This window comes from Emydura macquarii, unplaced genomic scaffold (genome assembly GCF_026122565.2).
Source record: "Emydura macquarii macquarii isolate MOO-44397 ecotype Brisbane River unplaced genomic scaffold, CSIRO-AGI_Emac_v2 contig_629, whole genome shotgun sequence".
NCBI lineage: Eukaryota > Metazoa > Chordata > Testudines > Chelidae > Emydura > Emydura macquarii.
In genome coordinates, this window is record NW_027130766.1 from 7,699,126 (window position 1) to 7,717,304 (window position 18,179).

General features: G+C 66.3%; 1 protein-coding gene across 2 annotated transcripts in view; it reads left to right on the forward strand.

Moving 5' to 3' along the window:
- The window catches only part of THRA (thyroid hormone receptor alpha), a 36,545-nt gene extending 22,439 nt beyond the window's left edge, over positions 1-14,106 (forward strand). Inside the window, exons 3-10 of one of the 2 annotated variants that reach the window (XM_067541252.1) lie at positions 1,245-1,510; positions 6,376-6,437; positions 7,325-7,425; positions 8,734-8,881; positions 9,287-9,492; positions 9,962-10,108; positions 10,293-10,551; positions 11,018-14,106. In XM_067541252.1, coding sequence (XP_067397353.1) covers positions 1,458-1,510; positions 6,376-6,437; positions 7,325-7,425; positions 8,734-8,881; positions 9,287-9,492; positions 9,962-10,108; positions 10,293-10,551; positions 11,018-11,268 — 1,227 coding nt within the window. In that variant the 5' untranslated portion in view covers positions 1,245-1,457 and the 3' untranslated portion in view covers positions 11,269-14,106. Of the gene's footprint in view, positions 1-1,244; positions 1,511-6,375; positions 6,438-7,324; positions 7,426-8,733; positions 9,493-9,961; positions 10,109-10,292; positions 10,552-11,017 lie in introns of both variants that reach the window. The other variant, XM_067541251.1, reaches the window with a different exon arrangement.
- Positions 14,107-18,179: the final 4,073 nt, after the last annotated feature.

The window sequence follows — 18,179 nt, forward strand, 5'->3', positions numbered from 1 at the left end:
CCTGCACAGCCTGGCGCTCCCAGGCACACTCGTCTGGACACTCCACACGTGGGTGTGCAAACCGTTACACGCGCACGTGCTCGCCCTTCCGGTGTGCAAACATTGGCATCCGCTGGACGTGCCAAGCCAAAGCCGTGGGTTAATGCTCCCAGCGCGCCTCCTGCCCCCCGATTCTGCCGCAGCCCTGAGGCCTGGCAGGCCCCCCCACCTGCCAGCTCAGGCCCCCGGCCCCCATCCTGCTGCAGCAGGGCCGAGCGCCCCGGGCCAGCCGTGTCTCCGCCGGGTCGGTCGGGAAGCCGGGCGCGCCAGTCTCCTGTCCTCAGCTGACCCCTGGAGCGCGATTGTTCCCACACGTGTGCCCAGCCCTCACGCACCGGGCCGAGACCCCGGCCGGGGGTCAGCCAAGGACACGGCTCGCCTCCCCCCGCCTCCTGGCACTTCCTGCCCCCGGAGGGCCCTGCGGGGACCCCGCTTCTCTGCCGCCTTTGATCGTCTGCTTAGCTTGGCCCCGGGCCAGGCTGTCTGCAGAACTCCTTCAGTTCGGGGCGGGGCGAGTGGGGGGGCTGTGGGGAGAGTTGGGGGGCAATATAGGTAGTGGGGAGGGCTATGTGAGTTGGGGGGGGTTGCCCGAGGTGAGGGAGGGGCTGTGCCCTGTGCCAGGCTGTGGGGAGGGACCCCAGCTGCTTGCTAACCTCTGGGTAACCTCGGATGCCCTCAGCCACGGGAGGGGCTCCCGGCTCAGACCCGCTCCGGGATTTGGGTGGCTCTGACCCTGCGGGATTCCAGCAACCCCTCCCCCGTCCGTCTGACCTATACCCCACCCCCCCGTTTGTCTGTCGTCAGCCAAAAGGGGGGTGCTAGCGGTGGGGGGGGGGACAGGGATTTGTGGGGGGGGCCAAGGGGACCCCAGTCACCGCCCCATGAGATCTGGGCCCCTTCCTGTCCCCCCCACCCTGTGCGGACACGGGCACCGAGGGGCCGTGGCCCCTCAGGCCCCCATGGGCGCAGGCACCCCTGGTCCCTCGCTGGCTCCGGGCTGGGGGGGCGTCGGAGCCTGTGCTCGCTGGGAGAGCCCCGCTATGGGCCGGGGGCAGGAGCACGGGAGCAGGAGCTGGAGCACAGCTTGGTGGCAGGGATTCTTCCGCCACTGCTGGGAGGGGAAGTAGTTCCTCTCCCTCGGCGGAGGGATCTCCATCGCCATTGGCCCCCTGGCTGCTGTTTCAAGGCTGTGTTTGTTTTTGTAGGGTCTGTCCCGTGGCCCAGGCAGGATCAGAGCCCCTCCCTCCCGCCTCTGGGAGATGCTCTCCGCCGGCAGGCGCTGAGCCGGGCGCCATGGGGAGCGCGTCGTAGACCCCCCCTGCCCGACCCACGTCTGCCGTGGCGGCCGCGGGGCAGAGCATCTGGGGGCGGAGCCCACCTCGGTCTCTCCTGCGCGCTCCTGGATGGAATTGCGGTGAATGGAACAGAAGCCCGGCACCCTGGACTGCCTGTCGGAGCCAGAGGAAACCCGGTAAGAGCTGGGGGGAGCCCCCCATTGCACCCCCTCCCTGACCCCCTGTCTTCACCCCCTGCCCCTCCCCTCCATCACCTGCAGCTGTCACCACCCTGGCCTAGGGCAGTCTCCCCTAGTGGTCGGGCTTCTAAAGGGATAACAACCTACTGCTGTAGTTCGCTGATGGGCAGAGGCTCTGTGCCGGTCCCGCCTTCCAACGCGCCTGACGGCCCCAGGCGGGCGGCTGAGCTGGTTTCCCCCGGCTTCCACCCCTGAATTTTCACCCCTGTGGATCGGCGGCTGGGGGGCGGGTTGAGGATTTTGGTTCTTGTGGGGAGGGGCTGGCGTGGCTCAGCATGGGGGGGAGGGGCATGTGGGGGGGTGAGTGAATGGGTCCGTTCTCTGACGCTGGCACCGGTTCAGGGCCCCAGCAGGTGTCTCTTTGCCAGCGGCTGCCACTGCCCTGCGTCTGCACAGCCTCTCACTCCAGCGTCACTCTGGCACCTCTGCCCTGACCGTCCCCCGTGGCCTGGGATGCGGGTGGCCGTGCCCAGCACTGGTCCTATGGCTGATTCGCCTCTGCCTCCTTGCACGTCCCTCCTCCGTCACTCCCCTGCCCTGCCCTGCCGCGTCGCTGTCTGTCCCTTTGCCACTTGCCGTCCTCCACCCCAGAGCCTGCTGCATTTCGGGGAGGAGACGGGCGATCCCTGTTGATAAAAACCTTTGCAGAGGAGACTAGCTGGAAACCCACCTGCCTGAAGGTCACAAATCGGAATCCTCCCCAGGCCCGCGGGGCGGCAGGCGGGCGGTGCCCCCGGCGGGTGGCGCAGGGTATGGAAGGGGGTGGGTTTACGGGCTGCACACTCTGGAGAGCCCTGGTGCAGCCCCAGGGCAGGAGTGGCGGCTGTGTTTGTGCCAGGGTGTGCGAGCTCGCCATGTGCCCTGCTTTGTTGGGTCTTTGCTTTCCACGCTTGCTCCCCGCCGGATGCGCCTTGAAAACTTGGCTCTGAAGAGCTGCCAGGAAGGAGTGAACCCGTGTGAGCGGACGGAGCGAGCGCGCGCTTGGCCTCGGGGCTGGCGCATGACTCCCTGAGCAGAGCCCCGACTCCAGCGCTTTCCTAAAGCCGGAGTCGTTCCCCGCCCCCCCCCCCCCCCTCGGCCCCGGAGAACAGCCATGCACACGGATGCACGCTGACACACGTGTGCGTGCAAACGTAGACGAGTGCAGAGGTGCGCACGGCTAGAGGTGCGTGCACACAAGCATGTGTGCAGACATCCGTGTGCGCGTCCACACGCCTTTGCACGCTCTCAAGGTCCTTCACCTCCCGGCCTTAGGATCTCCGGCCCCTTAACCCTTGTGCTGCCGCAGCTGGGCCCCTGCCATGTGGGGGGCTCTCTGCTCCCCGCGGTGCACTGGGAGGGGGTCGCTCAGACCGTGACTACCACCCCCCAGCACTCCCCAGAGGCAGGTGCCCTCCTAGAGAGGGGGAAACCGAGGCGCAGAGGAGCCAGATGACACATCCAAGGTCTCTGCACGTCCCCACCTTTGGGGTGCGCACCTGTGATTGGCGAACCTGGCCACCAGGTGGCAGTGCCGCTCTACAGAAACCCAGCCCCGGGGCATTTACCGTGGGGCAGAGCAGGGGCGGAGCGTGCGGCTGGCTGGCTGAGTGCTGGGCCGACCCCGGCTGGCGGGGCCTGACTCAAGGGAGCTGGGAGGTGGTGGGCGGCGCTGGGAGCGTGTCAGCCTGGGGTGCAGCGAGCTCATCGAGTCTCTGCTTGGACACTGGCCATTCCCAGTGGATCCCGGCCAGCCCAGTGCTGCAGGGCGGGGGAAGGGGTTGGGGGCCATGTCTGCCTCCCCCCTCCCCATGCTGCCCGGCTGGGGGGCTGGGTCTCCATGGCCCGGTGAGGCTCTGACCAGGGGCCGTTTGTCAGCCAAGCCGCGGGGGCTCTGGGAGGGGCCAGGGCTCCCTGCTCAGTGGCTGCGCTGGGTCAGAACCTGCCCCCACCCTCCCCGGCAGCATTTCTGCCCCACGGCTGCAGGGCTGAGGGCGGATGGAGACGTGGTGCCGCCTGTGCCTGGCAGAGCTGCCCTCGCGCCCCGGGGCTCACGCTCGTGCTGCCTGTGCTGAGCCGGGGCCGGCTGTCAGCAGCGGGGCCGTGCCCTCCTCCTCCCCCCCCACGTTCTCTCGCCCGCTCGCACTCGGCTCTGAGCCTGGCACCCCGGGCCCGCCCGTCTCAGGCGTGGGGGGAAGCGCGTTAGTGACACCAGCGCCGACAGGTGCTGCCCAGCCCTGCTGAGCCTGAGGCCTCTGTGGGGCCGGGCCGGGCCGGGGCCTTCCACCCCTGCCTGCTCTGGAGAGGAGGTCACGAGTGAGCGGCTCAGGTTGCCTGTGATTTACTGTTCCTGTCAGGAGGGATAAAGGGTCCCCGACCAAGGGAGGCAGGGCACTCGGGGACAGCACTGACTAATGGTTAGTGCTGGCTCCCCTCAGCTCTCCTGGCTTCTCTCGCTGGCTCTGGGAGGTGAGTGAGGTCTAGTGGTTAGAGCGGGGAATGAGGACTCCTGGGTTCTATCTGCGGCTTTGGGCGGGGAGTGTGGGCTAGTGGTTAAAGCTGGGAGCCAGGACTCCTGGGTTCTCTCCCCGGCTCCAGCACTGCCTCACTGGCGGAGCTGCCTGGCCCTGTTTGCCCGGGGAGCAGTCTCTGCATCAGGCTGGGCAGGCGGAAGGCACCGTGTTTAGAAGCCCATTACCTCGAAGGCCCCCGTCCCCCGATGACCTTCCGGCCTCCCCAAGGGCCCCGCGCCCTGGCCCTGCCCGGCTGGTAAACAAGCTGTGAGCACAGGCAGCGCCCAGCCTGGGACAGAGGGCGGGTTCCCCCGGGGAGCTCATGATCATCCCCCCTCCCCCAGCCGTGGAGCTGGGCCAAGGCGGCTCGGCTCTCGCCCGCACACACCCGCCCTGGGCGGTTCGAGGCCTCTCGGAGCCGGGGAATCTCCCTTTGTGGGCGGTCCTGGGCCGGGGGGGGGAGCGAGGGGGGGAAGCTCCCTCTGTGCGGCACGTGCTCTGCGCTGCGTCCCGGGCACAGCCCGTCCTCCCTGCCTCATGGCAGCGGTTGCTAAATAGCCGGGATTCAGGCGGAGTCGGCCCCTGGCGGGCGGCCAGGCAGCGCGGAAGCCTCGGCCCCCCCCCAGCCGTGCTCTCTGGGCCGGTGGGAGCCCAGATGCGGGGCTGCTTTATTGTTGTAGGGTGTGCGGGAAGGGCTGCGCCTCGCCCCCTCCTCTGTTATTGTAGGGTCTGCCATTTGTTATTGGAGGGGCGGCACCGCCCACGCTGGGTTGTTACTCCCTGACCACGCTGCTGCCCGGAGCCGTGGGCCCCTGGGCCTGGGTGCGGGGCTGAGCCGGGGACAGCGACGGTGCAGGGGCTGGTCCCCTCTCGCTGCCCCGGGACGCGCTGGCTGGAGCCGGCCCCGTAGTGCCAGGCTGGGCTGGGAGAGTCGTGGGAGGACGGGCCCTCGGCCCACTGGAGCTCTGCGCTGTTCATGGCCGGACAGCGCCAGCAGCCTGCTGGGCCGGGCCGGGCCCAACGCCCAGCCCCAGGGCCTGACACACGGGCACCGGCGCGCGCGGGACAGCGCCTGGGAGAGGCAGCGTCTTGGCTCTGCGGCTTTGCCGGGGGCCCTGGCACAGCCCCCCGTTGTCCCTGCCCGTCCCTCCCACACGGCTCGGCCGCGGCCCCGCTCTGCTGGCCCTGCCGGGCCGGGTCCACACGCAGGGACCCCCAGTGTGCCACCACCCTGACCCCGACCCCGGCCGGGCTGGTCGGCCCTTTGCACCAATGGAATCGTGACGTGCAAATGACTTGGAGGCTTCTGGCTGCTGATTGGCTGAGCCGTTTCTGACATCATTCGCCAGCTTGGGCCAAAAGGACATTTTGTCTTTGAATGTAACTGAGGGTGAAAAACCTGCCCCAGGCGCTGGGGGGGAGCAACCCCTAACCTGTCCCCCTCCTGCCCCCCTGCCCTGCCCCATGCTCTCCTGCCCCCCGTCCCGCCCCCCTGCTCCGCCCCCTCTGCCCTGCCCCGCCCCATGCTCCCCTGTCACAACCCCCCCACCCTGCCCTACCCCTGTGCCCCCCACCCTACCCCATGCCGGGGCGTCTGTGCAGGCCAGGCCCTAAGGTGGGGTGCCTTTGTGTTGTGCCAGTCCGGGGCCCCTCTTGGCCCCGGCGGGCAGGTCAGACCGGGCAGCGGTTGATGGGGTCCCCGGCTGCCCATTGCGCACGTGGCGGTAAATCCCCCCAGGGGCCATTTTCCTCGTGCCATCTCACGACACCCCCTCGTGGTTTGCTCGGCTGGGTCCCCGGCACCCCTGCCTGGGGGGTTCCGGGGGGTCCCTGCAGCAAACCCCTCCACGCTCGGTCGTCCGGGGGCCGGGAGGGCATGCGAGGTCCCCCTGCAGCCGGCGCATCCCTTCCCCCCGCCCCTGAGCTGGGGCAGGCTGGGGTGTCACTGCTGGGGGTTCTCAGCACTGGCGGGTGCCTGAATCCAGCCCTCGGATCCTGCTCCTCTGTGTTGTGAGACTCCAAGGGCTGTGCTGGGGGCGGGGGGGCCCGTGGAGGTCAGTCAGTGGGTGGGAGGGGGAGGCCCAGGCGCGGGGCGGGGGGGGGCTCAGAGCCTGCCCCCGGCCCTCCCCACCTCCCTTATCTCCCCTGCTGTCCCGGAGCACGGGGCTCCGTGTCCACAGCCCTGAGCTGGGACTGGCCTGTGGGTCGCTCGCCCGTCCGTGCAATGGGGACCGGGGGGCTCCTGCGGGGGTGGGGCGTGGGGGGCGTCGCTGCGGCCGGTAACCGGGGCTCGGTCTCGCTCTGCTGCAGGTGGCTGGATGGGAAACGCAAAAGAAAGAGCAGCCAATGTTCGGTGAAGAGCAGCATGTCAGGTACTGCCTGCCTCGGGCACTGTCTCCTGCCCCCCCCCGGGCCTGGCCCATCCCCCGTCCCGTTCCCAGGTCCCCCCACCCAGGCCTGGCCCATCCCCCTGCCTGCAGGGCAGGCTATGGGCACCCCAGGGCCTTGTCTCCTGCCTGTCGGACGGGTCAGGCTCGTGCTTGGCAGTGCCGCGGGGCGCCACAGCCTTGGGGGGTTTGCGCCCCGTTCCCAGGGCACTCGGGAGTCCAGGCCAGGGGGGCGCAGGGCCAGCCCAGGATCTGTCCCTACAGTGCCCTAGGGAGCATCTCGGGGTCAGACCAGGGCCCAGTGGGGGGTGGGCCCAGCTCTAGTCCCCCGGGGCTCCAGGGAGGCTGGGCCGGGGCAGCTCAGGGTATCGGCTCTGGCAGGCCGGACAGCGGGACCCTGCGGGTAGGAGATAAACCCACGGGCCCAGCAAACAACACGCACTGTGACCTGGGCGGGGGCGTCGCGCTCCCAGGGACGCCCTGCAGAGCTTCTGGGGCTGTGATGGGGGCTGGGGGCTCTTGGGGCATAGAGGGGGTAGCACAATGGGGTGCGGAGCCTGGGGGGAACACAGGGATGGGGGGGTTGGTGGGGGGGGCACAGGCAGCTCAAGGTGGGTCTGGGCAGGGCCAGATCACTGCCCCATAGCTGTGCCCAGCTGTAAAAAGCGTGCGTGCATGTGCGTGCGTGCGTGCGTGTGTGTGTGTGTGTGTGTGCGCACCTCTGCATCTGTGTGACCTGCATGTGTGTGGACATGAACGTGTGTGCACTAGCGTGTTTGGGTGGGTGTGTGCACACGCGTGTGCAGGGGTGTGCTCTCCCCCTCAGCCCGGCGTGCTCTGCGGGCTGCAACCTCGGCTCTTCTCCTGCCCAGGGTACATCCCTAGTTACCTGGACAAAGATGAACAATGTGTCGTGTGCGGTGACAAGGCGACCGGCTACCACTACCGCTGCATCACCTGCGAGGGCTGCAAGGTGAGAGGCGGCAGGGCCGCCCCGGCCTGGCCACCCCCAGACCTGCGGGGAGGAAGCGCCTGGGTGTGCCGACCCCGCCGGGCCGCGAGCTCAGCAGGCTTAGGCCAGGTCTGCGCGTGGAGGGGAAACCTCCAGGGGGGCTCCGTAGGGGGCGCTCTCTTGACCTTGACCTCAGTTTCCCTGGCAGGTGCTAGGGGGCCCGGCTGTGGGGCAGGGGAGCTGTGGCGACATCGGATGAGGCGGACACGGGATCCTCTCCCTGCACCTGCCATTCCAGGTGGCTAGATGGGTCAGATAGGCAGATAGAGGAGGTGGACGGACGGATGGCTAGACGGATAGAGGAGGTTCCCGTCCAGCTGTGGCAGAGACGCTCGTCCCTGCCCACCTGCCCCGGCACCTCTGTGCTGTCTGCAGGGGCAGCGTGTGGGAAGCTGCGGGACGGGGTGGGAACGTTATTATTCCCGTTATTGAGTCATCGCTTCGCAGCTTTATCTGTGCTGTGCTTGTGCCTGCGAGTCCCCGTCATGGCCCAGGACCCTCTTGCGCTAGGTGCTGCACAAACGGGCTGTCCCTGCCCCAGGCTGCAGAGAAACAGTGCCCTGGCTGCAGAGAAACAGTAATAACCCCCCTGCCCCCAGTGGGGAGTTCTCCTAGTGACGTGGTGACCCAGCTGTGACTCCATTGGCTTCCTGGGCTCTGACCCAGAGAGGCGGCGCCAGGCCACAGCTCTTTGGTGGCCTGAGTTTGCCGGGTCTCAGCGAGCCGTTGGGCATAACTGCTGTGACTGCTCTGCCGCGGAACCCTGACTGCTCCTGCCTATCCTCCCCCCCCGGGGGGCTGGGACCACAGGGGTGGGCGGGGTCGCTTCCCACCCACGCAGCCATTCGCTGGGGGTGGTAGAGAAGGGCCAGCAGGGGGACCTCTGACCTCACAGGCATTTTGGTAGGACCTACCATTTTGCAACGGTGGTAGATCGAGCAGATGGGAGGGGCTGGCTGGATAGAACAACACCCTCGTGCACGGACAGACAGACACAAACGAGCCCTAGCGTGGATCTCGTGACCATTCCCCGGGGGGATCTCTCTCCTGGGTCTTTATCCCATGGGGGGGCTGCTGGAAACAGACCCCCCGTGCTGCCCCTCCCTGACCAGAGGGGGGCGCTGAGCCTGTGGGGTGAAGGGGTGTGTGTCAGATGCTACGTGAGTGATTCCCCCCCTCTGCAGAGCAGGGGAGGAGGGCGGGGGCATGGCCCGGTTCAGGGCTGGGCTGGCCCGCGGGTCTCACCAAGGCCGGCTTTGCTCCCCGCAGGGCTTTTTCCGACGGACCATCCAGAAGAACCTGCACCCGACCTACTCCTGCAAGTACGATGGCGGCTGCGTCATCGACAAGATCACCCGCAACCAGTGCCAGCTCTGCCGCTTCAAGAAGTGCATCGCCGTGGGCATGGCCATGGACTGTAAGGGGGGAGGGGCAGTGCAGTGGGGCCGGGGGGCCAGGCTCACGTCCCTGAGAGCATGCGCTATTCCCACCCTGGGGCCGCCTGTTTCCCAAGGTCAGGCAGGAGGACCCGAAAGCCTCTCCATCGCTCACCCCCCTCTTCCAGCCACGAGCCAGGGGGCTATGGGGCGGGGGGGGGCCGCAGGGCGAGGCGCATGGGGGGAGGGACGGAGGGCGGCGATCACCCACAGAGCACATGCAGGCACCCCGCGCGGCAGGGCCCGGAGTCAGGTTCCCTGCCCTAGGACGGCTGGCCTGGCGCTCCGGGGGTCCAGCCGGGTGCACCTGGCGGCCAATCGCCACAGCCGCTGCCAGGCCCCGCCCCCTGCGCTCACGCCCCGCCCTCTCTCGGTCCTGCCCCCAGTGGTGCTGGACGACTCCAAGCGGGTAGCCAAGCGGAAGCTGATCGAGGAGAACCGGGAGCGGCGGCGCAAGGAGGAGATGATCAAGACCCTGCAGCACCGCCCGGAGCCCAGCGCCGAGGAGTGGGAGCTGATCCACGTGGTGACGGAGGCGCATCGCAGCACCAACGCCCAGGGCAGCCACTGGAAACAGAAGCGGAAATTCCTGGTGAGCGCCCTGGCCTGGTCGCGGCACCCGCCCCCGCCGCCCCGCCCATAGGCGAGACACTGCCCTCTCCAAGTGGGTGACGGCTCATAAAGCCCGTCCTCTCCCCCTCCCCCTGTGAGGCACCCTCCATCATGGGAACAGGACCCCATGGTGATAGGGGACCCTCTGGCGCCGTGCCCCACTCAGCCTTTGCTGACCCCAGGGAGTTTGTTCAGGCCGGTCGGGATAGATGGGGTGGGGGTCTCATGACACAGCCCTTGGCAACTGGGCTGAGACTCAGCAAACTCATTTCACACGTGGGTCACCAAGGCGCTTCCAGACAGGGATGCCTGCCTCAGGAAATCCCCCCTCCCTCCCAGGGTGGGGGCTTGTGGGGCTGGTCTCCCCCGTCCCCGGGGGCAGGGAGGAGGCTGGGCAGAGTGCTGGGCGGGCAGGCTCCCTGACAGGCCGCCTGGATCTTTGCCCACAGCCCGAGGACATCGGCCAGTCGCCCATGGCCTCCATGCCCGACGGGGACAAGGTCGACCTGGAGGCGTTCAGCGAGTTTACAAAAATCATCACCCCGGCCATCACCCGCGTGGTGGACTTTGCCAAAAAACTGCCCATGTTTTCAGAGGTAGGAGAGGGTGGGGCGGGGAGAAGGGGTGGGTGGGAGGGCGGAGACTTGCAGGGGGGGTGTTTTAAAAGCAGGAGGGGCGTGGCCTGGGGGAGGGGCCCGGGTGAAGTGGGCGGAGCATGGGGCAGCAGAGGGTCTCTCTCTGCGCCCCCCCCACGCCTGACTCCCGGCCTCCTGGCGCCAGCTGCCTTGCGAGGACCAGATCATCCTGCTGAAGGGCTGCTGCATGGAGATCATGTCGCTGCGGGCGGCCGTGCGCTACGACCCCGAGAGCGAGACGCTGACGCTGAGCGGCGAGATGGCCGTCAAGCGGGAGCAGCTGAAGAACGGCGGGCTGGGCGTGGTGTCTGACGCCATCTTCGACCTGGGCAAGTCGCTCTCCGCCTTCAACTTGGACGACACCGAGGTGGCGCTGCTCCAGGCTGTGCTGCTCATGTCCTCAGGTAATGGCCCGCGGGGGGCGCCGCTGCTGGGGGGATATTCCCATCATGCACTTGGCCACGTGGGGATGGGGAGGGAGGGTGCAGCTGAGATCACCGCCTGGCCCCTACACCCACAGGATCAGCTGCCCTTGCTGGGGGTGTTTCGGGAGGGTGACGCGCTCGCTGCTGGTGCCAGCTGAGAGCGGCGGGGGGACAGGAGACCCAGCCCCCGTGCAGCACGTGTGGGGCTTAGCTAGATCCCTGAGCCGGAGCCGCCTCCCTGGCACCATCAGGGAGGGATGGAGGTGGAGGGTGGTGCTGGGTGGGTGCATCGCTAGATGCGGGGCCCAGGAAGGGCGATAGAGGCCCGTGGCCCGGCGGGCGGGTCGGATGGGGGAGGGCAGGCCAGCCGCGGGGCTGGGCGAAGGGGCCAGGGCCGCGCTGCCCGAGGTCCCGCCCGACGCCCGCCCGTCCGTCCCGCCCGCAGACCGCACCGGGCTGCTGCGCGTGGAGACGATCGAGAAGTGCCAGGAGACCTACCTGCTGGCGTTCGAGCACTACATCAACTATCGCAAACACAACATTCCCCACTTCTGGCCCAAGCTGCTGATGAAGGTGACTGACCTGCGCATGATCGGCGCCTGCCACGCCAGCCGCTTCCTCCACATGAAGGTGGAGTGCCCCACCGAGCTCTTCCCACCCCTCTTCCTCGAGGTCTTCGAGGACCAGGAAGTCTAGGGCAGGGGTGGGCAGGTGGGGAGGGGGCTGCGGGGGCAGGGCCAGGACTCGGGCGAGAGCCCCGCCCCCAGCCCCTCCCGGACAAATTTTCATTGGTTCTTTTTCGTTTTGGTTTGTTTTTCTAAATACCGCGCGTGGGTCTCGCCCGGTGGCGCCGGCCCCCGTGGAGGGGGCGGGGCTGCTGTCTTGGGGGGTGGAACTTTTCAGAAACCACACACCACGGGCTTTCGGCTGGGGGGCTGGATCTGAAGTGGGGGGGGATAATTGGAACCTGGATCTCGTTTCCTCTGACCCCCTCAGTTATGGAGGTGCTGGGGGGTGGATACGTAGCCCTGATTTCAACCCACTTACAGAAAGACTAACCCCCCCTAGAATTCTCCGTCCCATCACCGCCCTGGCGCTGGGCTCAGCTGGCACCTCGCAGCTCCCCCCGAATAAACCTCTCGTTCCACGGACGCTCTGAATTTTGTTCGTTTGCACAGCACAGCCCCAGACGTCAGAGCGTTTGTTTCCTCTTATTTTCTTAGATGATTTTTTGTTTTTTTAGCATTTATTCCCTCCCTGAGAGGCTAAAATATTAACTAACTGCACTTTGGAAAGAGAAAAGCTATTAAATTATTAGCGGGGAGACCCCAGGCACAGGGAGAGGGGATGGGGGGGTCAGGCCGCGGAGCCGAGCGTGAACCACAAATGCACTTTTTTATTAAAAGACGAAACGCCAGCAGGAAGTGGCTGGTTAGATTCCCAGGGGTGCCGCGATGGCTGATTTTTCCATCGAACTACGGGGCGCAAAGCCGGCTGCCAGCTGACCCCCAGTGCCAGGACCGCAGGCTTGGACCGCGGAGAATGCCCGCTCCCGGCCATGCTGGAGAATCGGGGCTCTGAGGTGGGGCTGTCAGGTCCCTGCCCCCTGCCTCGCCTCTCCCCCCAGAACCCGCCACTTCAGCCCATCTACCTCTTCGGCTGGCCGGGGCAGGCCGGTGTGTCCTGACACGTCCCCGTCCCCCCCCCCCCCCCCCCACTCTAAACCGGCTCGAGCGGGAGAATTCACTTCTCGGCGGAGCAGGTTTTTCGCGCAGCGTCTGCTCCCTGCCCCGAGGTTCGATGCTGCGTTGGCAGAACACGCACCCGACAACTGAAATCGTTGACCTCCAAATGGTGCTGCGGTGTCTCGTGGGAGGTGGGGTTGGGGGCGTCATGCCCACTCATTCTCCTCCAGAGATGGACGCTCAGATCGCTCGGGTCAGACGCCATCTCCCATGGTGCAGCCCCTCCCCAAGAGAGGTCACTGGGGCGTCGTGGGGGATGGAGTCCGGCCAGAGAAACAAAGCCCTCGAGGAGAACGGGGAGCACGAGGCCCACAAACCACAACTCCCAGCGGGCCCCGCGGGGCCATTTTGAATGGAAATATTGCAGTTTTCAATATCTTGCCAAAAAGCCGAAATTTTCTGTGGGGAAGCCCCCTAATTTCTGACCGGCTCTGCCTGGGCACGTCCCCCTGCCCAGGGCCCTGCCCCATGCCCTGTCTGGCTCTGATACCCCCGGGCCAGGGGACATCTGCCCTAGTCACACCCAGTAACATGCCCCAAGGACACACCTCGCTTAGCAAAGGGGTGAGGGGGCACCAGGCCGAGCCCCACCCGTGCCACTCCCCATGGGGACCATGCTTTAACGGGCTGCTGCTGCCCGCCCTCAGCACGCGCTTTCCACCGGGTGCCCCCATCCCCTGCCACCATCTGGTCTGCCCCCTCGGCCGCCCCCTGCCAGCGGTGCCATGCCAGTGCCTAGCTCAGTGCCACCCTCCCCGCCACCTCAAAGCCTTGATTCTCCACCAGGCAGGGGCCCATGGGGGGGGAGCCCTGGCTAATGGCACTTATCGGGCACCGGGGCCGGAGGGGGGTCCGAGCAGAGGGGTTTGTGGAGCTGGGGCAGCTCCGTCATACCGGGCCAGGGGCTGCGGGTTTGGTTGTCTGCCCACCCGCTTGGCCTCTCCTCCCGATTCCTGCAGGGCCCTGTGGTGCCCGGTGTGGCCTGTGCACGCTCCCAGGACTTCTCTGCACTGGGAAAGCAGGTGGGCAGAGGACACCCAGGCAGCGGGTGGGGGCGGGCGTGTTTAGACCCGGCTCAGCCCGATCACAGCGTGGCTGGGCCCGCGTCGGCCACTGCGGTTTCCCCAGCGCGGGTGAGTTCAGGGCACTGCCAGTCAGGGACTGGACGCCGGGCAATGGGCTAACCCTTCTGGCCCCCGCACGCTCGCCCCTGCAGCACGATGCAGCCACGTGGGGGCCGTGGGCACGACCCGCCCTTAAAGCCGAATCCGCAGAACTGAGCCTCAGCCGAAAGCAGAGTGGGCGCGGGAAGCGGCGCTCGTAGCAAGGAGCTGCCTGCCCGTCTGCACTTAGCCAGCCCCGCAGCCACGCCCGGCTGCCTCCTCACCGTGTGCTCGCTGCTTTTTCCTTTCCTTTCCCGCCGAAGGGAGGGTTGAAAACAGCCAGGGGCAGATCTCGGTGGCCCGAAGGGCGTCGGGCTTTCTGGACTTCTCAGTTTCACTCCTTGTGTGGAGAAGCAGCACTCACCCCTGCCTGGAGGGGGCACTTATTGGTAGTCAGCACCGCACCCCCCCTTGTCCCGTCTGTCTGTCCGTCTGTCTGTCTGTCAGCAAACCCCCGGCCGATGAGTTGCGCCTTGTATTTATATATATCCATATATATAAATAGCCAGTGGAGGGAGTTAGTTTTTAAGCTTTTTCTTACCCGGTTTAGGGCGTGAATTTTCTTTTTCTTACCTCAGTCAAGAGGCCAATGGGGGGGCAGCTCCATGGCGCAGGGGACGGGCTTATTCTGAATGTACCGTGTGAGGTGCAGCGTCGGGCGAGGCGAGCCAGCCGCAGGGGGAGATGCCGCTCCGATGTAAGCTAATATATTATATATAAATATATAAATTTTTTTAATTAAAAAAAAAACAAAAACTTTTTACGGGTTATTTAAAAAAAAAAAAAAAGAAACAAAACCGTTTTGTGTTTGTTGTTGGTTGATTTGGGGCCGTGGCGCTTGGCAAACTTTAACCCCTTGTGTGCTGGGCGGCTGTGGTGAAACCAACCCTTGCGGGCGTTGCTGCGGCTGAGGATCTGTCCCGTCGGCGTCATGACCGGGGCTGGGGGCGCCAGCCGTGGGGGGAGTTGATTCTTTGGGGGGAAGGAGGTTTTTGAGCCCCCTCTGGTATCCGCCTCGCCTGGTGCGGTATCGCCAGAGCCCGGCGGCGATGTTATGGCCACCTGTGCTTGGGAGAGAGGGATTTGCGAGGTCGGCATGGGGCCAAGGCTTCAGACGCTCTCGGCACCCAACGCACGCCAGGGTAGGGGGCTCTGTGGCAAACCTGGGCCGGTTATGAGGCCCGTGTGCTTGGAAATGTGGCCTCTTCTGTACAATGTTGGACACTGGCTTTCTGTAATTGATCCCCTGGGGCGCACGCCCCGCTCGGAGCTGCAGCCTGGCGGATGTGACTGAGCAGTGCCAGCTCCCAGAGCCATGTGGTTAGGGGAAAATGTCAGCTTTCATCGTAAAAGTGTTTCGTGTGGTTGCGGAGAAAAGCTAGAACCAGGCCGTGAGGACGGCTTGAAGGGCAACGAAAAAGGGACCCCAGTTGGTTAGTTAAGAAATGGCTTGTTTCTGAATGCGTGGGGCTGGCGATCTGCCCTAGAGGCCAGGAGTCTTGTCCCCGGCCGGCAGCGTGCCGTGTCTGCAGTGCTGGCTTAGGGCGCGCAGACTGGAGGGATGCTGGTGACCGGTGCAGGACGGGGGCTAAAAATGGGCCACAGCAGGGCTGATTCTGATTTCTGCAATGCCCAGGTGAAAGGCTGGTTCTGGTCCAAAACCCCAGTGTGTAGGGAGCTGGTTCTGGTGCTGACCCATCCCTATCAATGAGTGGAGAACCTGAGACTCCTGCAAGCTGTCCTGTCCCTCCCAGGCTCCCCCCCCCCCCCCAGTTAAAGCGGGAGTCACGGCGCCCTGATTTGAAACAACCCGGCGGACGCTCTTCCCCAGCGCTGGCTGCAGGAAGGCTGTGCTGTGTCTGAGTGGGCCTGACAGGGCAGCTCAGAGAGGGATTGTGTCGTCGTGTTCTCCCCCCCCCCCCCGTGGTCTGATCACCTTTACACATGGTCTCCCCCTCCCCGGGGGTGGGCGCTGCCTTGCAGTCCCTGCCCCCTATGCCCCTTCGCCTGCCGTGCTCTGCTGCCGCTCACTCCATGCGGGAGGCGGCGCCAGAGAGGAATCAGGCGTCTTTCATTTCAGTGGCAAGGGGGCTGCTGATTTGGGGGGGGGCAGGGAGGGGACCTTCGTCTCCTTGCACTATTGGTGCAAAATGTCTTAAGCTCTTAGGAAAACTGTGAAAGCCCCAGCCCGCTCCGCCACTAGGAAACACGGCCCTCCCCACCCGGCTCTGCTGAGCGCCGGTATAGGATATTTTTGGCAGGGAAAGGGGGTGGGGGGACGACGCATCAGGAATCTGCGCCGCCCACCCCCCCTCCTCCCCAGTCCTGCCAGTTGTTGGTCTGTGAGGGCGTGGAGCTGTGTGGGTCTGTGCAATATGAATAGGTCCCTAGCCATGCGCTAATGAGGGGCTGCCCAGGCCCGGCTGTCAAGGAAGGTTGTAAATTCGGCCCTCCCCGCCCTGCCTCTCAGCGGGAGGAGACCCCGGCCGGCCCCTCGCCCCATCCCCTGGCCTGGCGAAGCCAGTTGCACAGTTCGGGCCCGGTTCTCTGGCCGGCCCCGGGGGGAGATGGTGCCAGTGACCTGTGGGGCAGGGGAGAGGGGGAGCTGTAGTCCCCACAGCTCAGAGAAACAACGCCCAGGCTCCGAGCGGGGCAGCGGGCAGGGCCCCAACAGGGGCAGGCTCACGGTGATGGGGGGCAGGCCCCATGCACACCCCGTGTGTGTCTGTGTGTGCGCCTGTGCACTAGTTCGAGTGTGTCTGTTTGCACGTTTGCGCATGCATTGGGCTGGGAGTGCCTGTGTGTGCCCGTGGCGTTGTGCGCACACGTTTGTGTCCGTTAGCCTGCGCGACTGTGCGTGTGCGTGCCCGTGTCTGGACACGTGTGTCTGCTCGCACACGCAGCGGCCCGATCACCTGGCGCGCTCGCGGCCCAGCCCCTTTTCTCCGTGCCGCTTTCCTGGGCACCGCGCCCGCTGCCCCCGCCTCTCCAAACCCAGCCGCGGCACAGGCTGCCTGCTGTCCCCTGGCCGGCCAGAGGGGCCCTGCCGGGCTGAGCTTGGCACTGGCACGGGCTGTACAGCCGGCGCCCGCTGCGTCTGCTCTGCACCCTGCCCCACGGCCCGGAGGGGGTGTGAGCGGGGCACAGGGTACGCGGGGGGGGGCGTGTGCTGTAGTGTGTGTGTGTGTGTGAGAGAAATACCCCCGCCCGCCCCGGGGAGTGGCCGTGTCCTTTGTGCAGGCAGGCTCAGCCGGGCGCGCCAGCGGCTTTGCCAAGCCAAGTGTTCAAAGGGAGCAGTGGGGGGAATTCCCTGGGCGGGGGGGGCTGGGTGCCCTGCCTTGGGGGGAGCAGGGCTACTTTGCACCAGCAGTGGGGGGTGCAGGAGTGGAAGATCAGAGACCAGCGCCCTGGCCCGCCAGCCTCCTGGGGGGCTGACAGCGGTGTCAGCGGGGTGCAGGCAGCTCTCAGCCCCCCAGCCAGCCCGTGGGCTCCCCCACAACTACCGGCCTCTTCCCACCATTACAAAGGGGCTGGGAGTTTGCAGGAGCCTTCACCCAAATCCATTTGCCCCGGGGAGGGGGGCTCCAGGCCAAGACCCCCCCCATTTCTAGGGAGGTGGCGCTGGTGGGGGGGAGCGTTCAGGGCTCAGACGGGCTGGGGGTTGCATTGAGGGGGGCAGGGAGGCGATGGTGTCGCTGCAGGAGGCAGGCTGGGCGGGCACCTGCCCCATGGGAGCCTGGTGGGGGGGGCGCGTGGGGGAGCTTGTCGCTGTGCTGTGTGTGGGGGGGAGGGTCAGTGTTAGCTGCCTGCACACGTACACACACACACACGCTGCACACACACACACCCGTTGCACACACACTGGGCACACACACACCAATGGGGCTGGGCCGGGCTGTCCCCCCACCCCCCACCCCCCGCGTTCCACCTCAGGATTGTGGCCCGGGGCTGCGCCCCCCCCCCCCCCCCCCCCCGGCTATCTGTGGCCGTGCCCGGCTGCCCGCCCCGTGTTGTATCTGTTGGTCTCCTTTGCACATCCGCCGTTGCTAGCCCCTGCACCCCCCCTTCTCTGCTCTCCAGGCCCCCCCCCACTCTCCCATGGGGCCCAATGCGCCCCTGCTCTCCCTGCCCCACAGCCACCTGGCTCTCAGCTGGGGGGGGGGGGGGCAGAGCCCCCAGGGGGTGCCCTAGTTATGCCAGAGGCAACCTTTGCCCCCCCAGTGCAGCGCTGCGGGGGGAGCAGTGTCAGCCCATCTCTAGACCATGAGCTTGCTTGGTGTGTGTGGGGGGGCCCCCGCTGTGTCCAGTGGTCGGGGGTTCTCCCACCCCACGTATTAGGCGTTGTCGCTCCCGCCATGGCGGGCAGGGGAGGGGGTTGAATGTACGTGGAGGTTTGGGTCTCGGTGCATGAGGGGGACGGGGCCGGCAGGGCGGCGAGGCCCCCCCCCCCACGTGCCTCCTGCGGGAAGGGGCCGGCCGCAGGGAGCTGCTGCTGTAGATGACAATCACCGTGTCTGTGGCGTGCGCGTTTACCCCGTCGTGTTTTTGGTCAGGATTTTAAAGACAGATATTTTTATGGTAATTGTCGCTGGTCTATTTTACTATCTATTTATGTAATAAAGATATGATGAAAACCAACCCCCCTCCACAGCCCCGCTGGCCTCCGGCGTCTGCTTTCGGGGAGGGTGGGGCGGGCACC